Raw genomic sequence first — 26,678 nt, forward strand, 5'->3', positions numbered from 1 at the left:
AACTATTTTCTTAATTGCATTTTAGGATTGTTAGTTGCTAGTGTAGCAATACAACTGATTTTGTGTATTGATTTTTATATCCTGCAACCTTGTCAACTTTAAAAAATTTTTGTGTGGATTCTTTTCCACACAAAAGTATTTTCCATATATAAGATTGTGTCACCTATAAATAGAAGACGTTTTACTTCTTCCTTTTTAATCTGGATGCTTTTTATTTCTTTTTCTTGCTTAATTGCCCTGGCTAGGACCTCTAGCACAATGTTAAGTAGAAGTGGTAAGGGTGGACACCCTGTCTTGTTCCTAATCTTAGGGAGAAAATATTAAGTTTGATGTTAGCTATATATTCTGTTTTCTTACAGATGATCTTTTTCAGGTTGAGGAAGTTCCTTTCTATTCCAAGTTTGCTGAGTGTTTTTATTATGAAAGGGTGTTAGATTTTGTCAAATGCTTTTTAAGTGTTGAGATGACCATGTGACTTTTGTGCTTTATTCTATCAATATGGTGCATTACATTGATTGATTTTGGATATTGAACCAGCCTTGCATTCCTGGTATAAATCCTATTTGGTCATAGAGTACACAGTAAGTCCCCTATATATAAACCTTCAAGTTGCAAACTTTCAAAGATGTGAACATGCATTCGCATGTCTAATCACGTAAATTAGTTTACCTGTCTGGTGTACATTGTCACATGCGTGCATCCTCTACAAGTGGTTGTGCTTTTGTGTACTTTACTGTACAGTACAGTTCTGTTTAGAGTATAGTAGTACAGTATCTTTATTTCAAGCCCAGGATGTCTGGAAGCAAGCATAAAAGCAGTGGTGATGTAGCTGGTACTGGTATGATGAGAAAAAAAGAGCTACTACCCAGACATAACTGGATTGTTTTTTCAGGAGGGTAGATAAAATTGAATCCAGCAAGGAACCAGAACCTGTGCCATCAATGTCACGTGTGAGTGAATTTGCAGCTTGCCCTTTGTCTCCTATTGCTGATGATCTTTCAGCTCTTCCATCTCCCACCTCCTCTCCTTCCTCCAGTCAGTAACTCTTCTTGCCTGGTGTTCACTCGATGCCAGCCCCTGTATGCCAGCTGTTGTACTGTACAACTGTACTTTTCAAGGTACTGTACTGTAAGATTTAAAACGTTCTCTTTATTTTGTATATTTGTTTGTTTTTTTATGTATTATTTGTATGAAAAGTGTTATAAACCTATTACAGTATAGTACTATATAGCCGATTGTGTTAGTTGGGTACCTAGGCTAACTTTGCTGGAATTATGAACAAACTGGACCTACAACTCGTATATGTAGGGGACTTACTGTAATCTTTTTTATGTTGCTGGACTCAGTTTACAGAACAAAGTGAAAAGTGGATCTCGATGGGGCAAACTGAAGATATCTAGCATAGTTCCCGAAGTCAGTAATCCTGATTCTCAATCCAGTGCTTTTTTTCCACTAGCAAAGTAAATCAACAGTATGAGTACACAATTGATGGTTGTAATGAGAAATATATAAAAATATGAAGACATGGTTCCCTAGTCTCAAAATACTTATAATATTGATGAGAAGACATATATACATGAAATAATGAGTAAATATTTTAAAACAGGACTATGTGTAGAAAAAAAACTCAAGGTAAGGGGTTACCTTATGCTTTTATAGTCACATAGTGGAGGGCACAAACTATCGGTTTCAGTACTCAATGCCTAGCTTCCTGGGAGGACTTTTAAACTATCAAAGACTGATACTAGGAAACTAACCTAGAAGAAAAGAACTTTAATGGGTACATACTATGTACTTGGTGTTTTAATATATCCTTAAAACAGAAGCCATAGTTTAGTTATTAGTCCTGATTTAAAGATAAAGGAATTAAAGTTCAAAAAATTAAGTTAACTTAAACTGGAAGTGAGGATATGATTCCAGGTGTGTCTGATTTGCCCAGGAGTATTGCTCTCTGTACTACATCCAGATACCAGAAGCATCCTTAAGCATAAGACTTAGAGGTTAGTAGCCTAGCATTCAAGTCTTGTAAACAACATTCATTTGTTATTAAATTTTGAGCAATTCATAGCACCTCTCAGATCCCTAGCTAATCTGTCTAAATAAAATAGAGATAATAACATAGCCTGCTCTTATCTCTGGAAGATCATACAGTGAAGTCCAAGCATGGGGGAGGGTTAGGCCAAAATACTAAACATGATGTGCGTGCATGTGTACATGATACTTACATGTCTCTTTCTATATTCCAAAGCCAATATTAAAACTATTAACAGAAACCAATATTAACAGAAACCAATATTAACAGAAACCACTGAGGTTATTATTAGTTTTTAAATAGTTTGCCTCTCATTTCTCATAAATTCCTTGGCAAATATTCTATGTTGAAATCGTACCTGAGAAAGTGAGGAAAGAAGTTAAGATTTAAAAGTGAGGGAAGGGGGACTTGCCTGGTGGTCCAGTGGTAAGGAATCCACCTTACAATGCAGGGGACGCAGGATCGATCCCTGGTCGGGGAACTAAGATCACACACGCTGCAGGGCAACCAAGCCCGCGTGCCACAACTACTGAGCTCACGTACCTCAATTAGAGAGCCTGCATGCCACAAACTATGGAGCCCACACGCTCTGGAACCCGCGCGCCACAACTAGAGAAGAGAAAACCTGCACACCACAACTAGAGAGGTGCCTGTGCACCACACCGAAGAGCCTGCGCACCACACCAAAAGATCCCACATGCCTCAACAAGATCCCACGTGCCACAGCTAAGACCTGACGCAGCCAAAATAAATAAATAAATAATAAATAAATCTTTTAAAAATAAATAAATAAAAGTGAGGGAAGGGGCACATTAAAAGAAAGGGAAGACTTTTGGTATACACATTCATTGGTACCCAAGTTTGTGCATGCTATTTATAGAGGCTCCACTAACTAGCCTTATGACCAAGGGCAAGCTCTTCGTATTATGATTCAGTTCCTTTCCTAATACAGAAGCATCAGTTCTATTACCAGAGCGGTGTCTGTGTAAAATGAGATAATAAATATGGAAGTGACAGAAAAAACTAGAAATGAACCTCACCATTTGGGACCTGCCCATAGGAAAAGCAATTTTCATCACTAGAATCCAGTCTCCATATCTGTGGCCTCAGCTGAAAGAAACAGCTATTCTGATAACCTTCCTAACCTCCTCCAGTTCTCTATAGATCTTTGTACATTGTCAGATGAACCTCATAGTTAAGCCATTTCTCTATCTGGGAGCAGAGGTAGAAGTAACCTGATGAACAACAGAGATCACTTCTGCCTTTCTAAGTCTGGGAACTTTTACATCCTACTTCCCAAGTCTAGGAATTTTTATGCTATACCATTTACTCTATATCCTTAGTATCCTGCCCAGGATCCAAAAGGTACATAATAAAAAGAGAAAATAAAATTAAAAAAAAAAATCCTCCCTTTAATACTTGGCTACAGATGAGTAAGAGACTCTACTACCATAATAGAATGGCAATTTTTATTTTACAAATGAAAAGGCAAAATACTGCTACTGAGTTGACCATGAAGTCACATCTGAGTTGAATGTTCATACTTTGCAGTTGAATTTTCCCAGTTCATCAGTTAATTCCACTGAAAACAGACTAAGCCTCCATTTGTGGAAGAAGCGTAGGCCAGATTTAACCATGATGATGGAGATGGTCGACAAGATTAAGCAAAGGAAATGACTGTAATCTGTTTCAAGTTCTTTTTCTTCTTGGAAACATTCTCCATGGTAATGTAAGACTTAAAACAAAGACTGTGACTGTCCTGGCCAGAGAAGGTTAAAGCTGTGTCATAGAGAACTGTAGACTATTCTTCTACCTTTGTCCAGTGATATCCATCTCTCTCAGAGAGGTCTGGCTAAACCAGAATATTCTTTGCAATAGCATTCAAAGTCCTTACTAGGGTCACATCTGTTACCTTTAGAGAATATTCTGATCTAGAAAGAGAGGCTCCCATAGCAACAGAGGAATTTCTGCAATAGAAGTAATAAAGGAACAGATAATTACATAAGTTGTTAAATGAGCCCTCCTACTGGCACTTCATTTTACAGGCAATTTCAAGGCTCAAGAACAAAGTTAGGTCAAGGACCCTGAACTACTATATTTTATAATTTTTATTAATTACTTGAAACATCTAGTATCTAAATCTATCAGATAGTATACTTGATTTTATATCTGGAGTTGTAAATTCTAAGGCTCTTGCTTCTTTTACATTTCATTTTTTCCAACTTAGAAATAATCAACAATTAACTATTAAATATAGGAGTCCTCTCAAGTATAATAAAAAGAACACATAATAGTTTAAATTCCTTAATAGTGATATAATTTCCAAATAACTGAAAATAGGGAATTCCCTGGCAGTCCAGTGGTTAGGACTCCATACTTTCACTGCCAAGGGTGCAGGTTCAATCCCTGGTTGGGGGAACTAAGACCCCACAAGCTGTGCGGCGTGGCCAAAAACAATAAAATTTAAAGAAATTGAAAAATAAAAATAAAATAACTGAAAATAGAGAGCAAAGGTGAGGAAAGACTTAAGTATTAACAGTAGGAAAGATAAAAATGACTACGGCTCTTCAATCCTTACACCATAGTTATTAACTTTGCTAAAGGAAATCACAGGTGAATGGCCACACATACATATCTGATTCATTTGAAGCTTAGCTGCTGAATTAGAATTTATTATTAACTGGTCTAAGTTCAGCAATGCCTTAAGGCTTTGAAGGTTAGCCTGTGTTCAGAAGAGCCTGCTTATTTAAGGCAGGAAAAGAACCACTTTGCAGTTAAAAAACTTCAAAAATGACTGTAATACTTACATACTAATCACAACATTCCATTCATTAATCATGCCATCAACTAAGGTTTTCCTGTTTGGGGAAGTAAAGATTAACTGCATTCATTTTTGCAGGAGTCAAAGAATATATTTTTACCGAAACTTCATTCCTGAATCTCTAGCCAACCGAGCGGAACAGTGGAATTCTGTAGCACCTGAACCCTCAAGGATCCTTTGTAGATTTCTGTCTGTTATGCCACCCCCTGTTGGAAAGAATAAGTAATATATTAAATAGAATATATTTTCATATAAGATTTAATGAATAATATGACTGCCAACTCTACCTGGAACCTCCATACTGAAATTTCTCATTGATTTGAGAATTATTCTCTCTTTACTCAGCTAGAATGAATTTAGAAAAAAAATGATGAAAAGGCAAGACTACAGACTCTGAAGAACAAAAGATAAGGTCAAAGCACCTTTATGACAGAAGTTTACATGCCCACTGGTTTATATAACAATGCTATATGTTACCGATTTTAAATCTATAAAGATTATTCCAGGGCAAGGAAAATCACTGAGTGCTCTAGCCCTGCTTCCCCTCAATTAAAGCAAAATCAAATTGAAATGAAAGGTAAGATAGACTTGAGGAAGAAGTCACAAAAGCAAAGCCTCAGAAATGTATCTCAAAGAGAAAACCTCCAAGGTTCTTTCTCTGGCCCAGGATTTGATGAACACACAGATCTCACTGGCAATGGGAATAATGCAAGGTGTTATACAGCTTATTTATTATAATATCAACTTTTTGTTTCATTTTACAGAAGAATTTGATTCTACTTTATTAAAACTGCACAATCAAGTATTTTATGACTCATTTGTTTTAATGAACAATCTCTTAAATGTCTGTATATAAAGAATAATATTCTGAACTGATACCAGATTATAAATATAAAATCAGCTTATTCATCTTGATATCATTCTCTCCTAATATATAGGACATATTCAATACATATTTTTAAATGACCGTTAAAATATGTACTTTTTATCTCAAGCTATTCAAGCTACTAAAATAACTTGACTTACACACTCTTTCAGACTCATTAACTCTTTTTCTTGGTGGTACAGTAATATCACTGAGCCCTAAGAAGCAGAAAGAACAGACTGAGAAGTCAGATTTAGACTGGAATCCTGGCTTTACCACTGTGGCCCTTCACAGCTATGTGATCTTAGATAAATTACTTAAATCCACTGAGCCTCAATTTTTTCACCAAAGAGGGATAGTATTGCCTACTTCACAAACTTGTAAGGATTAAAAGACAAATACATTATTTCCTTCTAATAAATAACAAAATATCTGGCCACTGAAACACACGTTGCTCAGTTATCAGAACATAAGTAATACATTTTCCAAACATAGACTAACAGGTGGGACTTGAAAGAACAGCTAGTTCAATATCCTCTCTTTATAAAGATAAGGAAACTGGAGCCTAAATTATATTGTAAGCTTCATTATGAAAGTCCCTAGAGGGGAGCTACTATGTTCTAGTTATCTTTATATTTCCCAATGATGGACACTCATTAGGCATTCAGGTTGACTTACCCAGGAATTTTTACTTGCTGGTAATTACTTACATGAAATCGTTATAATTTGTTTATAGATCTATTTGGTGAGCTCCTCAAGTAGAAGGATTACTTCATATACATTTCTGTGTTTTTACACCTACCACAGAACCTGTCATATAATTAGCATTTTCTTGGTGAGGTTTGTTAAATAATCACAAATATTTTTGGATATAACATCTTTTCACCTAAGACTGTAAGCCTCTTGAGGAAGTAGTTTCTTGTGTAAATCTGTATCCCAAGTAGTGCCTTGCACATAGCACATAACTTAATAATTACATATAAAGCAAAGGCAATTTTACGTTAACAACTGTCTTTAAGTCTGGGTATTAGTTGTCAAGTATAAATATATTTAGTCTTAAATGGAAATGCATCAGACTCAATTAAGTTTCTTTAACATTCCCTGATTAATCTACTAAGGGTCTCAACTGAACAAATAATATATGCTTTCTTTTTGCTCATGTTTCAGGAACTTGCTACAAGTCAAAGCTTTCCTAAATTTCTGACACTATCTGTCTGTTTGGCCTCTTTTTAAAAGTTGGCCTATATCTCACTATCACCATTTTGACCTCTGGTCAGTCTTGGCATCACTGGTATTAAGACAACCAGACATTGTATGCCTTCTGATGTGATGAAATATGAAGTATTCAGAATTATCCATGAAGTATTCCTACCAAAAATATTTAACCAGAATCTAAACAAGCAGTTTATAGGAAAATACAGAGGCTAGTCTAGGAAATACATGCTAAACAATATCAAAAGGAAACAATCTGATAAATCCAGAAACTAGGACATTTTACTGGGTAAGTAGTTCAAACTTTTTAAATGTCATTTTTTTTAAAAGCAGAAGAAGAAAAGGAAAACTTCTATATTAAAAGATATTAAGAAAGATAAAAACCAAGTGCAATACTTGTTCCTTGATTGGATCCTGGTTTGAACATATCAGCTATAAAAAACATTCTGGGTACAATTAGAGAAAGGAGAGTATTGGCTGAGTATTAAATGGTATTAGGGATTTAGTGTTTATTTTGATAGATGTGATAATGATATTGCGGTTAGAGTAAAATGCCCTTATTTTTTTAGAGACGTATAAAGAGAAAATGTTATAATGCCTTTAATTTAATTTTAAAATACCTCAGGATAAAAAAAAGATGAAACAAATGTGATAAAATGTTAAATATAGAAATTGAGTACATGAGTATTCATAATGCTGTTTTCTTTTTTATACGTTTGAGAAATTTAATAAGAAAAAATTAAGATTGTCTTTATATTAATCTATTCTGGATCTAGGTCATCTTATCTAATTCTTAAAAAACTGTTGACTTCTAATGAGCCATTATGTACTTCATTGATCTTAGAGTTATCATTAGAAGTATGTGATCCAACTGTTCTGACTACAAGGAAGAATTTTGTGATCAAAGATTTTCAGAAACTGAGTATTACATTATCCAGGGGCGTTACCTATGTTTGCTTATACCTTATCAACAACTAGGACATTTGGCCCTAATGCAGTGTAGCAGCATCAAACTTGGTGTGCCTCACCAGAAATGAACATCTACATTCACAAAATTGTATACTATGGGAAAGCAAACATGGAGAAACCCCAATCCTTATTTGCTCTTCTCTGAGCGAAACCCTACTAGAGTGTTCCTCATGTAGTTTTAAATTGCAGCACAGATCCCCCAATCTTAAACATTTTAATCAAATTATATATTCTTTCTGAACACCATGTACTAATACTACTCCCCATACTGTCCTGCCTCTTTTGCTCTTCCTCACTATAGTGTTACACTAGTAAACGGATAGATAAATAAATACCTGGCATTACCACAATCCTGCCTTTTGCCTGAAAAAAGAAAAAAATAAACAATTTTAATATCCTTCTCTTACATGGGATAATAAGGCAGCAAAACAGAAACATAATTATATTAAATTTATTAAGTTACTACTAGTGTCTAATTTTCAATAGATCTTTCTATTTCTTTGGGATCTTGGGTAAGTAAAATGTTCAGAGTAGTAACTCTTTCTACCCAGAAAGGTTATTTTATTGTATTGCTTTAAAGACTTGTACTGTTATAAACACAAAGAATAGGAGAATAAAATATAAATACTAAATAATCACACCATCTTAAGGAAACCCATTACTGGGGGCTTCCCTGGTGGCGCAGTGGTTAAGAATCCACCAGCCAATGCAGGGGACACGGGTTTAAGTCCTGGTCTGGGAGGATCCCACATGCCGCGGAGCAAATAAGGCCATACACCACAACTACTGAGCCTGTGCTCTAGAGCCCACAAGCCACAAGTACCGAGCCCATGTGCCACAACTACTGAAGCCTGCACGCCTAGAGCCTGTGCTCCGCAACAAGAGAAGCCCCTGCACCGCAACGAACGCAGCTAGAGAAAGTGTGCACACAGCAACGAAGACCCAACACAGCCAAAAATAATAAATAAAATAAAATTTTTAAAAAAGAAAAAAAGAGGGCTTCCCTGGTGGTGCAGTGGTTGAGAGTCCGCCTGCCAATGCAGGGGACACGGGTTCGTGCCCTGGTCCGGGAAGATCCCACATGCCATGAGCGGCTATGCCCATGAGCCATGGCCGTTGAGCCTGTGCGTCCGGAGCCTGTGCTCCGCAACGGGAAAGGCCACAACAGTGAGAGGTCTATGTACCCCCCCCCAAAAAAAAAAAAAAAAAAAAAGCCACTACTGAAAAATAACACTAATTCTGAGTTCTTGGCATGCGATGGAATGGAAGTAGTTGAATTTAAGTAAGATTTCAGCAGAAAAGAAAGAGAATAGCATAATCGTAAATTACTAGAAAAAAAATCTGTTCAAATCATGTGTCCTCAACTAAATTCCCTAGCTTATTATACTAATTAAATAAAACCATAGGTCCATTTTATTGGATATTAAGTAATAAAACTGAACTACATGAATTGATTTAATTTCTGATAATAGGTATTGAAATTTCCTTACTTTTATTCTAATTTTCATCCCATTTCCTAAATAAATTTTGGTGATATACCCAGTATCACTGAAAGTCAAAAGGAAATCACCTTTTTACAAATGCATACTCAGTAGAAACTCTAGTGGCAGTAGGTAATAATGACAGAATAAAAATAACATATAATGTTATAACAAGCTCACTAACTTGCAGAATAATACCCTGATCAAATTGCTCTATCATGAAAGTGTTTATCAAATGTCACTTTACTCACTCCTCCATCCATCCAACAAATATTTATTAAGTGCCTACCGTGTACCAGACTCTGTTGTAGGTATGAAGAACACTGTGACTGAAGGGGTCCAAAATATGTCACTGTGGCATAAAAATTATTTTGAGCTAAAGGCTGAAATTCCTTATCTGCCTAAAAGCAGAGCCTCCCAAAAGAACTGAAAAAGAACTCAACCGTCATAAATCCCCTCTCTGGAAGCAGCTCATCAGCACCACACCCAGGCAGACAGTATCATAAAACTATCCTATCTCCCATCTATTCTTCTAAGGATACAATAATCTTTCCAAAAAGTCATTTGTTTTCCCATAAGGGCCCTTTCTCCTTCCACTTCTAAGTCCCTAAGTGCTCTCTTCCCCCTCCTTTACCTATTAGAAGATGGTATATAAGCCCCCAATTCTAAGCACCTCTTTGAGTCACATTTCTTTGTGAACTCCCATACATACATACACACGTGATTACAATCTTGTTTTCTTGCAAATCTATCTTTTGTCAGTTTAATTTGCAGGATCTCTAATACTGAACCTAGGAGGGTTCACTTTTCTTTTTAAAAAGAGGGTAAAGAAAAAGTTTTTCCTCTCTGACATCATGAGCAAGAGAAAGTTCCTATTCTCATGGGGCTTTCACGTTCAACGAAAACAGACAACAGATAGGTATATTTATAAAATATAAATATTTAAACATACAATGAATAAAAAAGCAAGGAAATGAAATAGAGAGTAAAAGGGAGAGGGGGCTATTTCACAAAATTTAATAATTGTTAGAGAAATAAGTGAAACAAGGCTGTTTAGTATCCTCAAACAGACTACAGCAAAATACCCACAAAACTAAATATTTACTATCTAGAACGCTGAAATGAGTTTAGGAGCAAAAAAGTCATACTTACTGTAACTGTTTCTTCCAACTGAAAGCTTTCTAAAACATGGACAAATGCTTAAAGAGATGAATTCTATCACTTTTTTTTTGGCCTTCCATAAAAGATTATTTAGAAGTATATGCTTACCTGAGGCTATCAAAGTGATTTACCAATACAGAGCAGTTACTAAGTGTCAGACCTTGTGCTGAAGTAATCCACAACTATTCTAAGAGGTAGGCACTATTATTATGCTAACTTTGTAGGTAAGGAAACTGAAGTTTAGGATGGTTAGATAAACTGCCCAAGGTCACTGTTAATAAGTGGCAAAACCAGGATTTAAACATAGACCTTTCTAATCCCAAATCCTATGCTTTAACCAGTATATTATACTACTAAGTAACTGCTTCAAAAAGTAAAGTTAGCATGATCTCACTTCTATGTGGGATCTAAAAAAGTAAAACACAGAGAAGCAGAGAATAGAATGGTGGTTACCAGGGGTAAGGAGGTGAAGGAAATGGGGAGATGTTGGTAAAAGGATACAAAGTTGCTATGTAGGATGAGTACGTCTATAGATCAAATGTATAGCATGATGACTACAGTCAATAAAACTGTACTGAATACTAAAATTTTGCTAAGAGAGTAGATTTCAGGTACTTTCACCACACACACACGCCACACAAATTAACTATATGAACAGATGAACATGATCTTGACTGTAACCATTTCATTCTGTATATGTATATCAAAACATCAATGTTGTACACCTGTTATATATACATATAACTTTTACTTAAAAAAAGTAAAGTTAGTGTATAAGCATATTTAACCCAGCTCTTCCTGCCAACCAGTGATTAAACTACAAATCTCTCTCTCTCTCTCTCTCTCTCTCTCTCTCACACACACACACACACACACAAATATTATGAAATGCAATATATGACTACAACAATTATTCTCTACTCCATACTGAGTAACCATTTTAAAATGGAAAGCTGACTCATCAATTCTTCTATTTTAAAACCCTTCAGGCTTCCCCAGTGCACCAAGGATAAAATACAAACTCTTAAATAGTTTTCAAGGCTCTGGACAGTATTCTTCTCTTCACATTCAACATTATAGTCATTCTTCAATATCTTAATAAATGATGCTCACTTTTGTTTCTAGGCCTTTGCATATACTGTTTTGTCCACATGGAGCATCCCCCCGACTCTCCCTCTCCCTATTCCCTTTTACATTGATGGCTCCTAATCATCCTTCAAATGAGTAAGACATTGCAGTGTGGATTTCTTTTCTTCTGGGAAGCTAACTACTGTTAATCCCAATCCCTCAAATCTGGGGTTAATTCCTCTCCAATGTGCTCCCACAGCACTTTTTTTTTTTATATAGTACTCTATTAAAAGTGCCTGTTGTGCACTAGTTTGTAAGGGCAATGACTACAGACACACACACGCGTGCGTGCGCAGGCACCCCTTGGTCACCAACATAGGGCAAATGTCCTGCACCTTAATATATACTTAATAAATATTTATAAAACCAGTAAGTTCCAGTCTAGAAAAATTTATCTGATCCTCAGGTGAAATTTCTGAAAATTATTTTCATGGTTATAGAAAAGTAAACATAAGCAGATGTCTACACAAAAACACTAAATAATATTATTAATAATAGCAGTAATAATAATTATAGACACTAACATGTATTAAAATCTAATATATATCAAGCACTCTGCTAAGGCTCTTACCAAGAGCCTTTCTTATCTCTTATATTATCTCTTATCTCTACCAATCCTACCTGATCTCTACCAATCCTCAGAGCAACCCTATATAGGAGATATTAAACTTATCTCAATTTCACATGAGGAAACAGAGGCTTAAACGCTAGTAATCTACTCAACATTATACAGCAAGTGTCAAAACTGTCTCAAATCCAGAACATTCTCATCTCAAAGTCCATACTCACTCACTTAGAATGCCTCTGGACGGGTGTCAGAAAAACACAGACATACTACAATTACAAAGCCATCTTCTGGCTGTTCTACAAATGATGTGAACTCACAAGAGGACATCATATAAGAGAAAAATGTATTTCCTCCTATCTTGGTAGTTTGGGAGAAATGAGAAGGATACAGTTTTAGGTTTTTTTTGGCTGTGCCATCTGGCATGCAGGATCTTAGTTCCCCCACCAGGGATCGAACCCGTGCCCCCTGCAGTGGAAGCGTGGAGTCTTAATCACTGGACCACAAGGGAAGTCCCAGTTTTAGTTTTAGAATTCACCTCGAAATGATAATTTTCTCAAATTTTATGTGGGAACCCCTGAGTATACATAGGTTGCCAGTAAGAAGATATGGCTTAAACTATGCAACGCTGATGGCAGAAGAAAGGTAAAATTTGCTGTGGTTATCCAAATTAGATCAGTTATTTAGGTATTGTCTATCATTTGATCTTAAGAGCCTTGGCTACTAAAAATGCTCATGTGAAAGAAATAAAAATTATAAAATATGTTATTTCCTGCTTGCTATGGAGTAACCACAAAGTCAGTAATATGTAGTTTCACAACCTCGTTGAACAGCAGAATATCAGAAGTAACCACAACAGCGTCTTAGGAAGAAAGGAAGGAAATTGTGTGTACCTGATCTATGAGTCGCTTTATTAGGGGTAGTCCTTCTAGTGCTGAAATGTCGCATCCACTGGTTAATACTCTTTCAAATCCCAAAGTTAAGAGGGTCTCTAGAGCTGCCATTGGATCATGAACCATGTCAAAGGCTGAAATAAATAAAACTGACTTGAATTTTGAACAGATATCTCTAATACAGTGCTTTCCAAAATGTAGTATACACACAGTGGTATGCTGGACCTAGCTTGTCCTGGCTTGCAAGAGTCAGTTGTTAAATATTCAGGAATTTTGCAAGCATGATTGTCAATCCATTGGCAGCTGAAATTAGTCAAGGTGAAAGTACAAAACCACAGAAATCAACAAATGCTACAAATCAGGACTCTTTTTTCCTGAGAACCAGTTTACCAGCATACCACAGTCAGCATGCCACCAATGGTATGCAGGATCATTTTAGATGGTATGCATTTGAACAGATGCATTTACTTAAATGCAGATTAGAAGTGAAAAGTTTCCATTTTTCATTAGTTATAAAGTTTCTCTTTAAAATAAATTTACTTAAGATTTTAAGAAAATTATTAAATACATTTGCACAAGCAGCCCTTGGATATGGTAAAATTGTAAACGTAACAGGCAAGTGACTCAAATTTGGGAGTCTGCTCTAAGGGTTCAAACAAACTGGACAAACAGAATGAAAACATTACACTCACCAGTTCTAGAAAAAGCCTTGGTTCACATTCTCATTATTGACTAATATTTTATTCTAATCCATTTATCCCATGTACTCAAGACTCATAGTATAAGGAAAGTTGTTTACAACAGACTATATGAGGTTTCAGTTCCATCCTACTTTCTAAGAGACTTCTCTCCTCCTCAGTGAGGAAACTGGCAATAGGAACCCCAAAGAAAACTACTTCTGCTTTGGTTCTCAGCACTGCTACATGATACGTAAGTGCTAATCTATGGTGGATTAGGCGGTAGACCCCTTCCTTTCACCCTTTAGTGTATGTAGGCAGCTAAATGTAACACAGAGGATTTTCCTTTTTTGGTGGCAGTACCTTCTCAGTGATTATACTGTCATAATATTAAATACATGAGTGAAAAAAATGTGGAGCACAGGACAATATAACAATATAAAAACATGGAAATATTTTTGCTAAATTTATTGAAGGAAAAGACAAAAACTTTGAAATGATTTTCTTAGTCTAAGAACAGAAAAATATATTCTATATGGTGGGTTTATTTTGAATTATTTACCATATCAAATTTTAAACTATATATTTTTCAGATAAATGTTTACTAATTTAAATTACCTCATATTTTAAAACTTTTCTTTTTTCTTTTGGCTAGCTTCAAAGTTCTGACTTTTAAGCGATCTAACATCTTTTAGTTATTGCTAGTTTATGAGAAGCATTGCTAAACAGCAAGTCAAGAAAGTTTTCTGGTGTTACTCATTTCATAAAGAAACAAGGATTACAAATGCTATATACCTAATTTCTACAAATGGATGCAAATCCTAGTGTCCACTCTCATCCTAATCTTTGGATGCTTACTCAAAAGGACAAAAAATATTCAATAATTTCTCATGCATATCATCAAATAAAAAAAATTGAAGACTTCTTTCTTTTCATGTGCAATGGCAGTGCCTCTGAAGGCAAAATTCACACTTGTTCCTCCATTTTACCAATGCTAGGCAAAAATGTATGGAAATTGTAACTGCCTGATTTAGAGATAAGAAGTATTTTCATATAAAATTATCAGATACTTTTTAGAAATCATTCTGATGCAGACAAGCTATCAATAATGTACAATAATTTTGTGCACTATAAGTGAACGTCTGTTCATTGATTATCCAGCACCTATTTCTTCTCTCCTCTTCCTAATAGTATCCAATTCTTCATCAGATACCCTCCCCCTCTCTGCCCACGAATCTTATATTCATCTGTGAAAGCTGACCTCACTCCTAGCTCCAGAATGATCTTATCTGGCTTAAGCCAAGCAGCACATTTCCTTTCATTGGCCATAGTGATTTATCCTTTTTGAGACTGCACATGACCTGAGGCAAACTAATAAAAATGAATCTCAGGATTCTTGCTTGGAAAGCTGTGACAAGCACACGCACTTGTAGGCAATGCTTACTCTCTCCCTCTATTATATGCCACCACCACCACCTTCTGCTTTTAACAACTTTTCATAACTAAGCCTTCATATTTTCTAGAAATTGTCCATCTCTAAATTTACAACTGTTAGTCCCATGACCAGTATAAAAAAACCAATTGGTAACACTGTAACGACACTATACAATTGTGTTCCAGAAAAAAGGTTGTGGCATTTGGTGAAATGAGAAAACTGACACCGTTCAACAGAACTTCTAAAATGGAAATGACTCACCTCGGTGGAAAGTGACTGGCAGAGGACGGCAAATAGCTATATAAAGAAAATCACATGACAACATGAATGAAGAGATCATCACTGATTACTATTTACAGAATTCTCCATGTTAGAATGAACTTTTTAATACTTTCTTCTCTTAAGTGAAGACACTGAACTAAAATAATAAAAAAATGGCAACCTTCCAAATCCAAAAGTCCTATGTTTCCATTAATCTCTGATTTTCAGTTAAAAAAAAAAAAAGGTCATCCACTCCTTAGAGGCACCAAATAAAAACTATATGATTTGGCAACTATAAGGGTAGCATTACATCTATTACGACCCTTCTGAAAATCTTCAAGAAATACTCTGGCCTAGTAATATAAGTAGTTTGCTTCTGTCCTCTCTACATCTCCCCATCCTCACCAACTGTAATAGCTTTTCAACTTTTCAGTGCTGTGATTAAAGGAATCAAGGTAAATTTCCCTTAAACCCTATAGGAACAGTAGCAGAATCCAATCTATAGTAACTGAGAGAGTCAGGAGGGCTATGTCACACATAGTCTCTACCCAAAACACCTAAATAGCTAGTGTTTAAAATAGGTTAGTATAAGTGCCTGCAAGTGTGAATGAAAAGTCAGTTTTGTGATTGCGTTTTTCTATATTGGGAGTATTCAATGCAATCATCATTAGACGCTTTTTGGTCTCAGATACAAATTCTTACCAATAAGGGACATGCACAGTTCTTTGTCAATGTGTCCATCTTCAGTCAGTGCCCCAAATACCAAACCATCAGCACCATAAAGTTTGGCAAGACGAATGTCAGCCTTCATCACCTCAACTTCACGGTCTGAATATAAAAAATCACCTCCACGCGGCCGAATCATCACAAAAACTGGTATCTGGACATACTGCTTCACTACTTGAAGGACACCTATAAGAATAGAGTAGACTAATTAAAATTCAAATGTGAGCTAAAAGCTCAAGGAAGTCAATAAAATATTACTGTACTGGTCTTTTACATTTGCTCTAGTGTATCACTTCTACAAGAAATGGAAGAGTTGATGGAATAAACCATAGAAAGATGGATCTAAAGGAAAAAGGAGACACTGAGAAGAAAAACGTACATATAGTAGAAGTTACGTAATAAGAAAATCAAGGGTAAATAAAAAAGCAATTTAGAAAATAGAAGGAAGTTACCACATTTTAAAAGCACTTGTCAGTTGACTCAACTAAATTCTTTTACTGGAATGTGACATTTGAAAGTGTAATAACTACCAGGCTCTATGTTCTGCCAGTGTATTCCCTAAGATCCGGTTTCTCCTTCATAATGATTACAGCTCTATTTAAAACCTACTATAGAGATGGTTACATAGTTCTAAAGTTTATGATTCCTTAATGGAAAAAGATATTTAGCAAAGCCTTTTTTTTAATAAGAGATATGCAAAAGGGAGCAAAGTTGAACTTATTTGTGATTTTATGAGGAGATCTATGAATAAAAGTACCCAAATTTGACACAATTCGTGGCTAGTTCAGAAACACTCAATGGTATAAGATCTGTGGCAAGCACCATTAGTGTTTACCCAATGTGAATTTACGTCTTTTTCCTTGCTACAAGAACCCCGATTCTGCATGGGATAGCAATGTGCCCATCACCAAGTAATGAATCATACATGACTGCTGTTGCAAAAAACAGACTGCACTCAAATAACAGGTATGTTCTAGGTATTTCACAAAGTGGCCAGGGAATGCCCTCCTTTATTTTAGAGAGGGGAGTCCAAAAAGCCATTGCATATATAAACCTTTTATACTAAATAACGCTATCATCCATCTCGGAGTAAAATATTGGAGTCAAAATTTCATATAGGGACTTGGGCTTTTGACCAAGACAGAGTAACAGGAACTGGATTTACCCTTCCACCCATAAAACCAAAAAACAGACAAAACATATGAAACAATGGTTTGCAACAAAGGATAATGTTGCCTGAGAGATGGGAAACAAATGAGGTGAGCTCTCTGAATGACCCAGATTACTACCTTGAGAGTTTTCCAGGCCACAGCATAGGGAGACGGAACCCAGGCAGAGGCCAGAGAATTCTCTGAGTTGAGGAGACAAAGCTGAGAGTCCAGGAAGACCAAGTGGCTAGAGTTCACAGCAGAGAATAGCAGGGAGGAGAGAAAAAGAACCCTGGAGATCTGCACAGAACCACACACCCCCTTCCCGCTAATATTCAGCTGAGTACCGATCGGCGTATGCACGCAAGGAAACTACACAAAGCCAGAGAAAGACCCACTGAAAAGAATTAGAAGAAATAGTGCCTGTCATTCACACCAGGACGGGAATAATGCCTGTTCCCACCAGCCACACACAGGAAAATTTCAAGATTCATGGGGCACTGGGTAGAGTACACAGAAGGTCTTGCCTCAGTAGTGGGGAATAACACTATTCCAGACCCACTTAACAAATTTTAAAAACCCAATCCAAAATGAACAAACTGTTACCTAACTGCTCAAGAATATTTATAGGAATATAAAAGTATCCAGTACCCAGCAAAGCAAAATTCATAATGTCTTACATACAATGAAAAATTATCAGGCAGGGAAACAAGATGCATCATTAGGCGAAAATCAATCAAACAAAACCAACCTAGAACTGATACAGATGTTAGAATTAGCAGCCAAGTCATTAAAATAGCTATTGTAACTTTATTCTACGTGTTCAAAAAAGCTAAAAAGTGACATGAGAGATAGAACAACAATCTCAAATATCTAGGGATGAAAACTACAGTGTGTGAGATGAAAAATACACTAGGTGGGATTAACAGCAATTAGACATTGCAGAGAAAAGATCAATAAACTCGAAAACAAAGGAATAGGATCTATAGAAAATGAAACAGAGAAAAAGTTTTTTTAAGAGTAGTTCATCAGTGAGCTGTGGAACAATTTTAAGCAGGCTTAAGTAAGTTAGTTGAAGTCTTTGAAGGAGGGAGTGGAGGACATTAAATGCTGAAAAATTTGCAAATGTGATGAAAAGTACAAATGCACATGTCCAAGAAACATGAAAAAAACTACACTCAGGTACATCATACTCAAATTGTTCAAAACCAAGAATAAAGAACAAAATCTTAAAAGTAACAAAGAGAAAGAAAAATTACACAGAAAAGAACAAAGGTTTGGATGACAGATTTCCTGTCAGAAACAATACAAGCAAGAAGACAGTGGAGAAGCATCTTTAAAGTCCTGGCAGAATAAAACTGTCAACCTAGAATTCTACACCCAGCAAAAATATCTTTCAAAAATGGGGAAAGGTGTTTTCAGATACACAAAAGCTGAAAGAATTCATCACCAGCACATTGTACTACAAAAAATGTTAGAAGAATTACTTCAGGCAGAAGGAAAATGAAACCAGATGAAAATATAGATCTATACAAAGGAAGAGCATCAGAAATGGTTAATTACACATGGGTAAATATGATGTCTTCTTATTATTTCAACCTCTTTAAAAGATAACTGGCTCTTTAAACAAAAATAATAACAATGCAGTGTGGGTTTTTTAACATATGTAAAAGAAAAATGTATGACAACAGCAAAAAGACTAAGAGGGGTGAAATGAAGACAAAAATCAGTATACCAAGGATGCCAGAATGGAAAGATAAAAAAAACACGGTCCTTTACATTACTGTAGAGCATATGAACCAATATTAACAGTAACTTAATCTCAACTTTATGATACATAAGGGAAAAAAAAATCTATTTGATCACATCTGTGATAGACAAGTTTATTTGCAACCATAAACATTTCTAACTGATACAATATCCATGGCATAGTTAACATGTTAGTAACTTCAGTAAAATATCCCAATGAAACAGATTATCAATTGTCTCCAGGCTCTATGAGAAAATCTGAAAAATGGACACTTACCCATGCTGGGTGTGGTTCCTCCTTCCACTAAGCCGGAACATAATTCAATGCGATCAGCACCTGTAATAAGAAAAGCATTGCTAAGCATAATAATTTTGTTGTTGTTGTTGTTGTTTTGTGTTACGCGGGCCTCTCACTGTTGTGGCCTCTCCCATTGCGGAGCACAGCCTCCGGATGCGCAGGCTCAGCGGCCATGGCTCACGGGCCCAGCTGCTCCGCGTCATGTGGGATCTTCCCAGACCGGGGCACGAACCCGTGTCCCCTGCATCGGCAGGCGGACTCTCAACCACTGCACCACCAAGGAAGCCCATAATAATTTTTTTAATTAAAAAAATTAAGAAAAATTTTCAAAAGCATTGTTCAAAAGTTATTGTCCAAAATAAACTCTTATTAAACAGCAAACTTAACATTTTTTTCCTAAGTGTAGAACAGAGTCTTAGAAACTGAGAGAAATCAAATTATAAAACTAGAGTAAAACTCTATTTTTAAACCCAGCTATATTCTGCAACCCACATTGCTACTGATAGTCAAATTTAAGAGTTAATTCAAGTTAAGCTAGGTCTCTTAAAATTTTGTATTATAGGGTTGCTTCTCTACGTACAAGGAAGTGATTTAGAATAAAGAAGTTTCTGGATTGACCACAGTGGAACACTGACTCTTCATTGATTAAAAAAATAGCAATCTCGGGGGCTTCCCTGGTGGTGCAGTGGTTGAGAGTCCGCCTGCCGATGCAGGGGACACGGGTTCGTGCCCCGGTCCGGGAAGATCCCACATGCCGCGGAGCGGCTGGTCCCGTGAGCCATGGCCGCTGAGCCTGAGCGTCCAGAGCCTGTGCTCCACAACGGGAGAGGTCACAACAGTGAGAGGCCCGCGTACCGCAAAAAAAAAAAAAAAAAAAAAAAAAGCCATCTCGGGACTTCCCTTGTGGCGCAGTGGTTGGGAATCCTCCTGCCAGTGCAGGGGACACGGGTTTGAGCCCTGGTCCGGGAAGATCCCACATGCCACGGAGCAACTAAGCCTGTGCACCACAACTACTAAGCCTGCGCTCTAGAGCCCACGAGCCACAACTACCAAGCCCATGTGCCACAATACTGAAGCCCGCATGCCTAGAGCCCGTGCTCTGCAACAAGAGAAGCCACTGCAATGAGAAGCCTGCACACTGCAACGAAGAGTAGCCCCTGCTCACTGCAACTAGGGAAAGGCCCGTGTGCAGTCATGAAGACCCAATGCAGCCAAAAATAAATAAATAAATACATAAATTTAAAAAATAAAATAAATAAAATTAAAATAAAAGATGAAAATCACAGTTTCTTTAACAAACTATAAGGAAAGAAAAGAAAGAATTAAAGAAAGAAAAAAGGGAAACATAGACTGAAACAGACATATCAAAAAAATGTTTATATCTTGATTCAAAGAACTGTAAAACAAAACAAAACTGTGTGAGCCAATTGGGGAAAGCTGAAAACTAACTGGGTATTTTTGATGATATTAATAAATATTATTTTAAAAAGATGTTAATGATATTTTGGTTATTATTATTATTATTTTTTTTTTGCGGTACCCGGGCCTCTCACTGTTGTGGCCTCTCCCGTTGCAGAGCACAGGCTCTGGACGCGCAGGCTCAGCGGTCATGGCTCACGGGCCCAGCCACTCCGTGGCATGTGGGATCTTCCCAGACCGGGGCACGAACCCATGTCCCCTGCATCGCAGGCGGACTCTCAACCACTGCGCCACCAGGGAAGCCCTATTATTATTATTTTTAAAGGTTATTATTATTATTTTTAAAGCTTTTTAGAGATACTGAAATATTTGTGGATGAAATGACATAATGTCTGGGATTTGCTTCAGAATAATTTGGGGATGGGAGAGGGAAGGTAGGAATATAGATCAGAGGTCAGTAAATGATGGTCTGCAGGCCAAAGGCTCACAAGCTTCTTTTTGTTATGGCGTTCAAGTTTAACATGTTTTCGTGTATTTTTAAAAATTAATTAATTAATTAATTAATTTATTTATTTATGGTCATGTTGGGTCTTCATTGCTGCACACGGGTTTTCTCTAGTTGTGTCGAGCGGAGGCTACACTTCATTGCAGTTCATGGGCTTCTCATTGTGGTGGCTTCTCTTTTTGTGCAGCATGGGCTCTAGGCGCGCGGGCTTCAGTAGTTGTGGCATGTGGGCTCAGTAGTCATGGCTTGTGGGCTCTAGAGCGCAGGCTCAGTAGTTGTGGCGCATGGGCTCAGTTGCTAAGCGGCACCTGGCATCTTCCCGGACCAGGGCTCGAACCCATGTCCCCTGCACTGACAGGTGGATTCTTAACCACTGTGCCACCAGGGAAGTCCTGTTTTCGTGTATTTTTAAAAAACATACATTTCATACAACTGACCCATTTCATACAATTCACCCTTTTACAGTGTATAATTCAATGGTTTTTAGTATGCTCACAGAATTTTGCAACCATTGTCACCAATTTTAGAACGTTTTCATAACCCCAAAAAGAAACCTCACACCCTTCAGCAGTCACTTTCCCTTCTCCCCATGCTCCGCAGTCCTTGGCAAGCACCAATCTACTTTGTCTATAAGAAAATTGCCTATTCTGGATATTTCATACAGTCGAATCATACAATATGTGGTATTTTTTGACTGCTTTCTTCCACTTAGAATAATATTTCAAGATTCATCTATGTTGTAGCTTGATCAGTACTTCACCCTTTTTTTATTGCCAAATTGAGAATGGTTTTTACATTTTCAAAGGATTTTTTAAAAAAACAAAGAATATATGACGGAGACCAAATGTGGCCAGCAAAGTCAGAAATATATTCTGTCTTGCTCTTAACAAAAACGTTTGCTCACCCCCAATATAAATGAAAGATTGGCCATGTACTGAAAATGATTAAAGCTGATGGGTACATGGTGATTCATTATACTATTCTCTCTACTTCTGTGTATGTTTGAAATTTTCTATAATAAAGTTTAAAAATTTTTCTGATCCTGAGATGATGGGAATTCCTGTGCTTCCTGTTAAAGCAAGTCCAGGGTGCAAAAGAAACCATGAGGTAAAATATATGATGTTCAAAAAAAAAAAAGATTATGATAGAAGTCCTCACAATGAAAAAAGCATCAAATCTCTAAAATCAGTGGCCTGAAAAAAATTAAATCTTTGCTAAGTTCAATTTTTAAAAAGTTGGTTAGGGCTTCCCTGGTGGTGCAGTGGTTAAAGATCTGCCTGCAAATGCAAGGGACACAGGTTAGATCCCTGGTCTGGGAAGATCCCACATGCTGTGGAGCAACTAAGTCCATGCACCACAACTACTGAAGCCCGCACACCTAGAGCCCGTGCTCCACAACAAGAGAAGCCACCGCAATGAGAAGCCCGTGGACCACAACGAAGAGTAGCCCCTGCTCGCCGCAATTAGAGAAAGCCCGCATGCAGCAACAAAGACCCAACGCAGCCAAAAATAAAAATTAAAAAAAAAAAAAAGTTGGTTAGTAAGCACTATTATGGACACCTGACTCAAAATGTAACCTACTGGGGAAGTAGGACTAGACGATCAGTAGGTTTTCTAGTTGGTTGGTTGTTTCCAAAAGGATTACTGGGATCCTTAGAGATCACAAAGGTTCCTAAGGTCAGTTCACAGGATTCATTTTCAGACTTTTAAAAGGACTGCCAATTGCCATGATTTTCTAATTTCTCTTACCTCCTCTTTCTGCATTTACAGCTGACTCCACTGAATCAACACACACTTCCATAAGAAACCCATTTGCTGCTCCTAAAATATACAGAGAACAATGAAATTTCATGATGATACTATCCATCCAGACCACGCGACCACAGATATTTTACATTTTGCTGCCAAAATCCAAATGTCTAATGGACCTAGAGACTGTCAAACAGAGTGAAGTAAGTCAGAAAGAGAAAAACAAATATCATATATTAATGCATATATGTGGAACCTAGAAAAATGGTACACGTGAACTGGTTTGCAAGGCAGAAATAGAGACACAGATGTAGAGAACAAACGCATGGACACCAAGGGGGTAAGCGGTGGGGGTTGGGGTGGTGGTGCGATGAATTGGGAGACTGGGGTTGACACGTATACACTAATATGTATAAAACATAACTAATAAAAACCTGCTGTATAAAAAAATAAATTAAATTTAAAAAAAAGAAATTATACTGAGAAAAATATACACTGAATGCCAAGTTAATCTTCCTAAAACACAGACCTCATCATCACATTCCAGGTCAAGATTCTTTCGATGGCTTCTCAACACCTGCAGAATATGTTTAAACTTCTTCATAAGGTATGTATATTTAAGAGCAGGGATGGATCTCAAATCCTGACCAGACAACTGATTTGTGTGATTCTAGACAAATTACTTAGCCTAAGTTTTCTATAAAACAGAGTAGGTTTTAGTACCTACCTCAGAGTAGTGAGGATAAAATGAGATAATTCATTTCAAGTGTATAGTACCCACTAAGTATACAAAAAGTACTAGTTGTCATTAATTAACTATACATTATTTCCTCTATATGCCTCAAGTTCCCCCTGATCCCCATCCCTGCTCTTGGTTATGCCATCTCCTCAATCCACAGTGCTTCCAGCTCTATCTTTGAATGCTAAAATCTTCCAAGGTTCATGTCAAATCACATTTCCATGATATTTTCTCTCTCCCAAAGTAGGAAATTGTATCTCCCTTTTCTGAACTCATATAACTCTTCATAAACTATATGTTCCTCTTTAAAGCACTAACTCATCTCTTTAAAACATTATTTTCTCATATTATTATTTATGTAGATAGGTGTCTGATCACTCTTACTTGACCTAAACTTCCTAAGTAAAGTCTTTATGTGAGAAATCTTTATTATTACCCACAGTAAGTACATTGTCTACCACAGTACACAATAGACACACGAAGATTTACTAAAGGCTGAATATTTATAAATTCATAAAAATTCATGTATTTACACTAAAGAGTGTGATGAAAACAGAGTTTTGAATTTTTTCTGTAAGTTAAGCACATACTGTTTTAAAAAAATTAAAACTACTGAATGCATACTTAATAATGCCTAAAAGAATGTTCACCACATACTGATAATTGTTACTACTAGGTGGTGAGATTTAAAGTTACTTTTACTTTCTTCTTTTTACTTTTCTATATTGCTTGATTCTTCTACCCGATGTTGCTTTTATAGTTTTTTTTAAAATCAATTTTCAACTTGAAAAACAAAAGTCTATCATCCACTAACATCAAACTGTAACTGCCTCATTTATTTAGGAGAAGACTAGAAAGAGCTAAGTGACACTCTGTGCCCTTAACCAACAGCACTGCATTAATTCCATGGTTTTCCTGATAGCCACCCACACCAGCTGTCAGATCAATCTAACTGAACAGTGCTGCAGGGGTACCATTTGCCTCACACAAGAAAACACCTTGGTGGGAATTCCCTGGCAGTCCAGTGGTTAGGACTCGGCGTTTTCACTGCCAGGGCCCGGGTTCAATACCTGGTAGGGGAACTAAGATCCCGAAATCTCGTGGCTCAACCTTGGCCAGGAGAGGGTGGGGATGCACACTTACAGAACAAACTTACAGTTACCAGGGGAGAAGGATGGGGGGGAGGGACAGACTGGAAGTTTGGGATTGACATGTACACGCTGCTATATTTAAAATAGATAACCAACAGGACCTACTGTATCGCACAGGGAACTCTGCTCAATACTCTGTAATAACATAAATGGGAAAAGAATTTGAAAAGAGTAGATACATGAAAATGTATAGCTGAATCACTCTGCTGTACACCTGAAACTAACACAACATTGTTAATCTACTCTACTCCAATATAAAATAAAAATTAAAAAAAAAGAGTAAGGCAATTGTCCTAAAAAAGGAAGTTATTTGTAGGGATCAAAGAAGAGAACATTTGTTTGGAGCAGCAGTTCTCAAAGTGGGGTAGTCCAGTTAACTCTGAACTAGGGCACTCTAACACACTTTCAGAGTCCGTACAGTGAAAATTATTTTCATAGTAATACTGAGACTTTGCCTTTTTCACTCTCATTCTCTCACAAGTGGAGTGGAATTTTGGGGAGGCTACTTGACCTGTCAGATTGAATGCAGAAGCAGGTATGAGAATTCCATTTAGCCAGATGTTAAAGAGATCTGCAAAAATACAAAAACATTGGCACTATTCTCACTATTTTTTGTTTGCTCAGGAAAATGGTGATATTTTTTCATAAAAAATGTTAACATGTAATGGGTTTATTATGTTTTTTCTAGTTAATAAATTTTTTTTAAATTCCTGTTTGATAAAATAAAAATAAAATTTAAAAATTTCCTGTTTTAATTTCTAACGTGGACAATATCGATAGATTTAACCTATATAAATAAAAGGTCTTTGAGGGTCTGAATAATTTTAAGAGGGCCAAGGGGTCTTGAGATTAAAAAGTTTGAGAACTGCTAGTTTGGAGGAACCAAGAGTTTACGGAGGACGGACCTGCCAAATTCCCTAACACCTGCCATGCCAGCGCACCCTGGCCCGTTAGGAAGAACTCCGGGCTTGGGGCAGCTAAGCTCTGCCACTTGGGAGGGGTGTGGCTTTAGGGACAATCCTCGACCCCGCCGTAGAAGCTACAGGCTATTAAGCGGTCCCCACAGGTTTGGCACTGAGCTCAGCGCTCGACACTGAACCATCACAGCGGTGCCGTGAGGGCGTACTGGTATCCTCAGTGGAGAAGGGAAAAGCGAGGCGGAGAGAAGTTAACCAACTTGAATACGGTCGCACGACGAGATGTGGTGGCGCCGGGATTCGAACCTATATATCTGGCTCCAGAGCCGGGCCACTCTCGCCACCAGCCCCCGGGTTTCCACACGTTTAAAGCCGGAATGACAGAATATACCAAACGGGGGCGAAGGGGGGGCGGGTGCTGAGAGGAGAGAGGAAAGTACTTCCAGGGAAATCGCGATTAATCCACTGGCCAGAACCACCGCCGGGCCCAGCCCTCACCCGGGAGCGAAGTCGGCCGACCGCCCCCTCCCCGCCCCCTTCCGCACCCGCCTTCCCGGACGGTATCCGCGCTCGCTTCCGCCCGGACGAGGCTCCCTGCCTCTTCATGCTCCACGCGTTCCTCCCACGTGCGTCTTCGGTTTCCACTCAAGAGTCCGGGTTCCAGCGCGCGCAAGCAGACAGGCGCGTCCTCACGGCTGCGCACACCCCAGCGCGTCCCCGACTTTCACGCCCCAGCAGCCCCCGCGAAAGCCCAGGAGCTAGCGCAGGCGCAGTCAC

At 37.5% G+C, this 26,678-nt stretch overlaps 1 protein-coding gene across 14 annotated transcripts in view; it reads right to left on the reverse strand.

The window, feature by feature from the left end:
• Window positions 1-26,669, reverse strand: part of CUTC (cutC copper transporter) — a 42,357-nt gene extending 15,688 nt beyond the window's left edge. For 2 of the 14 annotated variants that reach the window (XM_067709739.1, XM_067709734.1), the window contains exons 1-9: window positions 26,447-26,661; window positions 23,095-23,166; window positions 19,401-19,460; window positions 16,203-16,412; window positions 15,501-15,536; window positions 13,128-13,261; window positions 8,235-8,262; window positions 5,880-5,936; window positions 4,954-5,059 (exon numbers count right to left, since the gene is read on the reverse strand). In XM_067709739.1, the coding sequence (XP_067565840.1) occupies window positions 4,954-5,059; window positions 5,880-5,936; window positions 8,235-8,262; window positions 13,128-13,261; window positions 15,501-15,536; window positions 16,203-16,412; window positions 19,401-19,460; window positions 23,095-23,166; window positions 26,447-26,507 (764 nt within the window). In that variant the 5' untranslated portion in view covers window positions 26,508-26,661. Of the gene's footprint in view, window positions 1-3,487; window positions 4,000-4,953; window positions 5,060-5,879; window positions 5,937-8,234; window positions 8,263-13,127; window positions 13,262-15,500; window positions 15,537-16,202; window positions 16,413-19,400; window positions 19,461-23,094; window positions 23,167-26,446 lie in introns of those variants that run through there. The other 12 variants (XR_010935826.1, XR_010935825.1, XM_067709737.1 and 9 more) reach the window with 11 other exon arrangements.
• Between the last annotated feature and the right edge of the window lie 9 nt (window positions 26,670-26,678).

This window comes from Pseudorca crassidens, chromosome 16, assembly GCF_039906515.1.
Source record: "Pseudorca crassidens isolate mPseCra1 chromosome 16, mPseCra1.hap1, whole genome shotgun sequence".
Classification (NCBI taxonomy): domain Eukaryota; kingdom Metazoa; phylum Chordata; class Mammalia; order Artiodactyla; family Delphinidae; genus Pseudorca; species Pseudorca crassidens.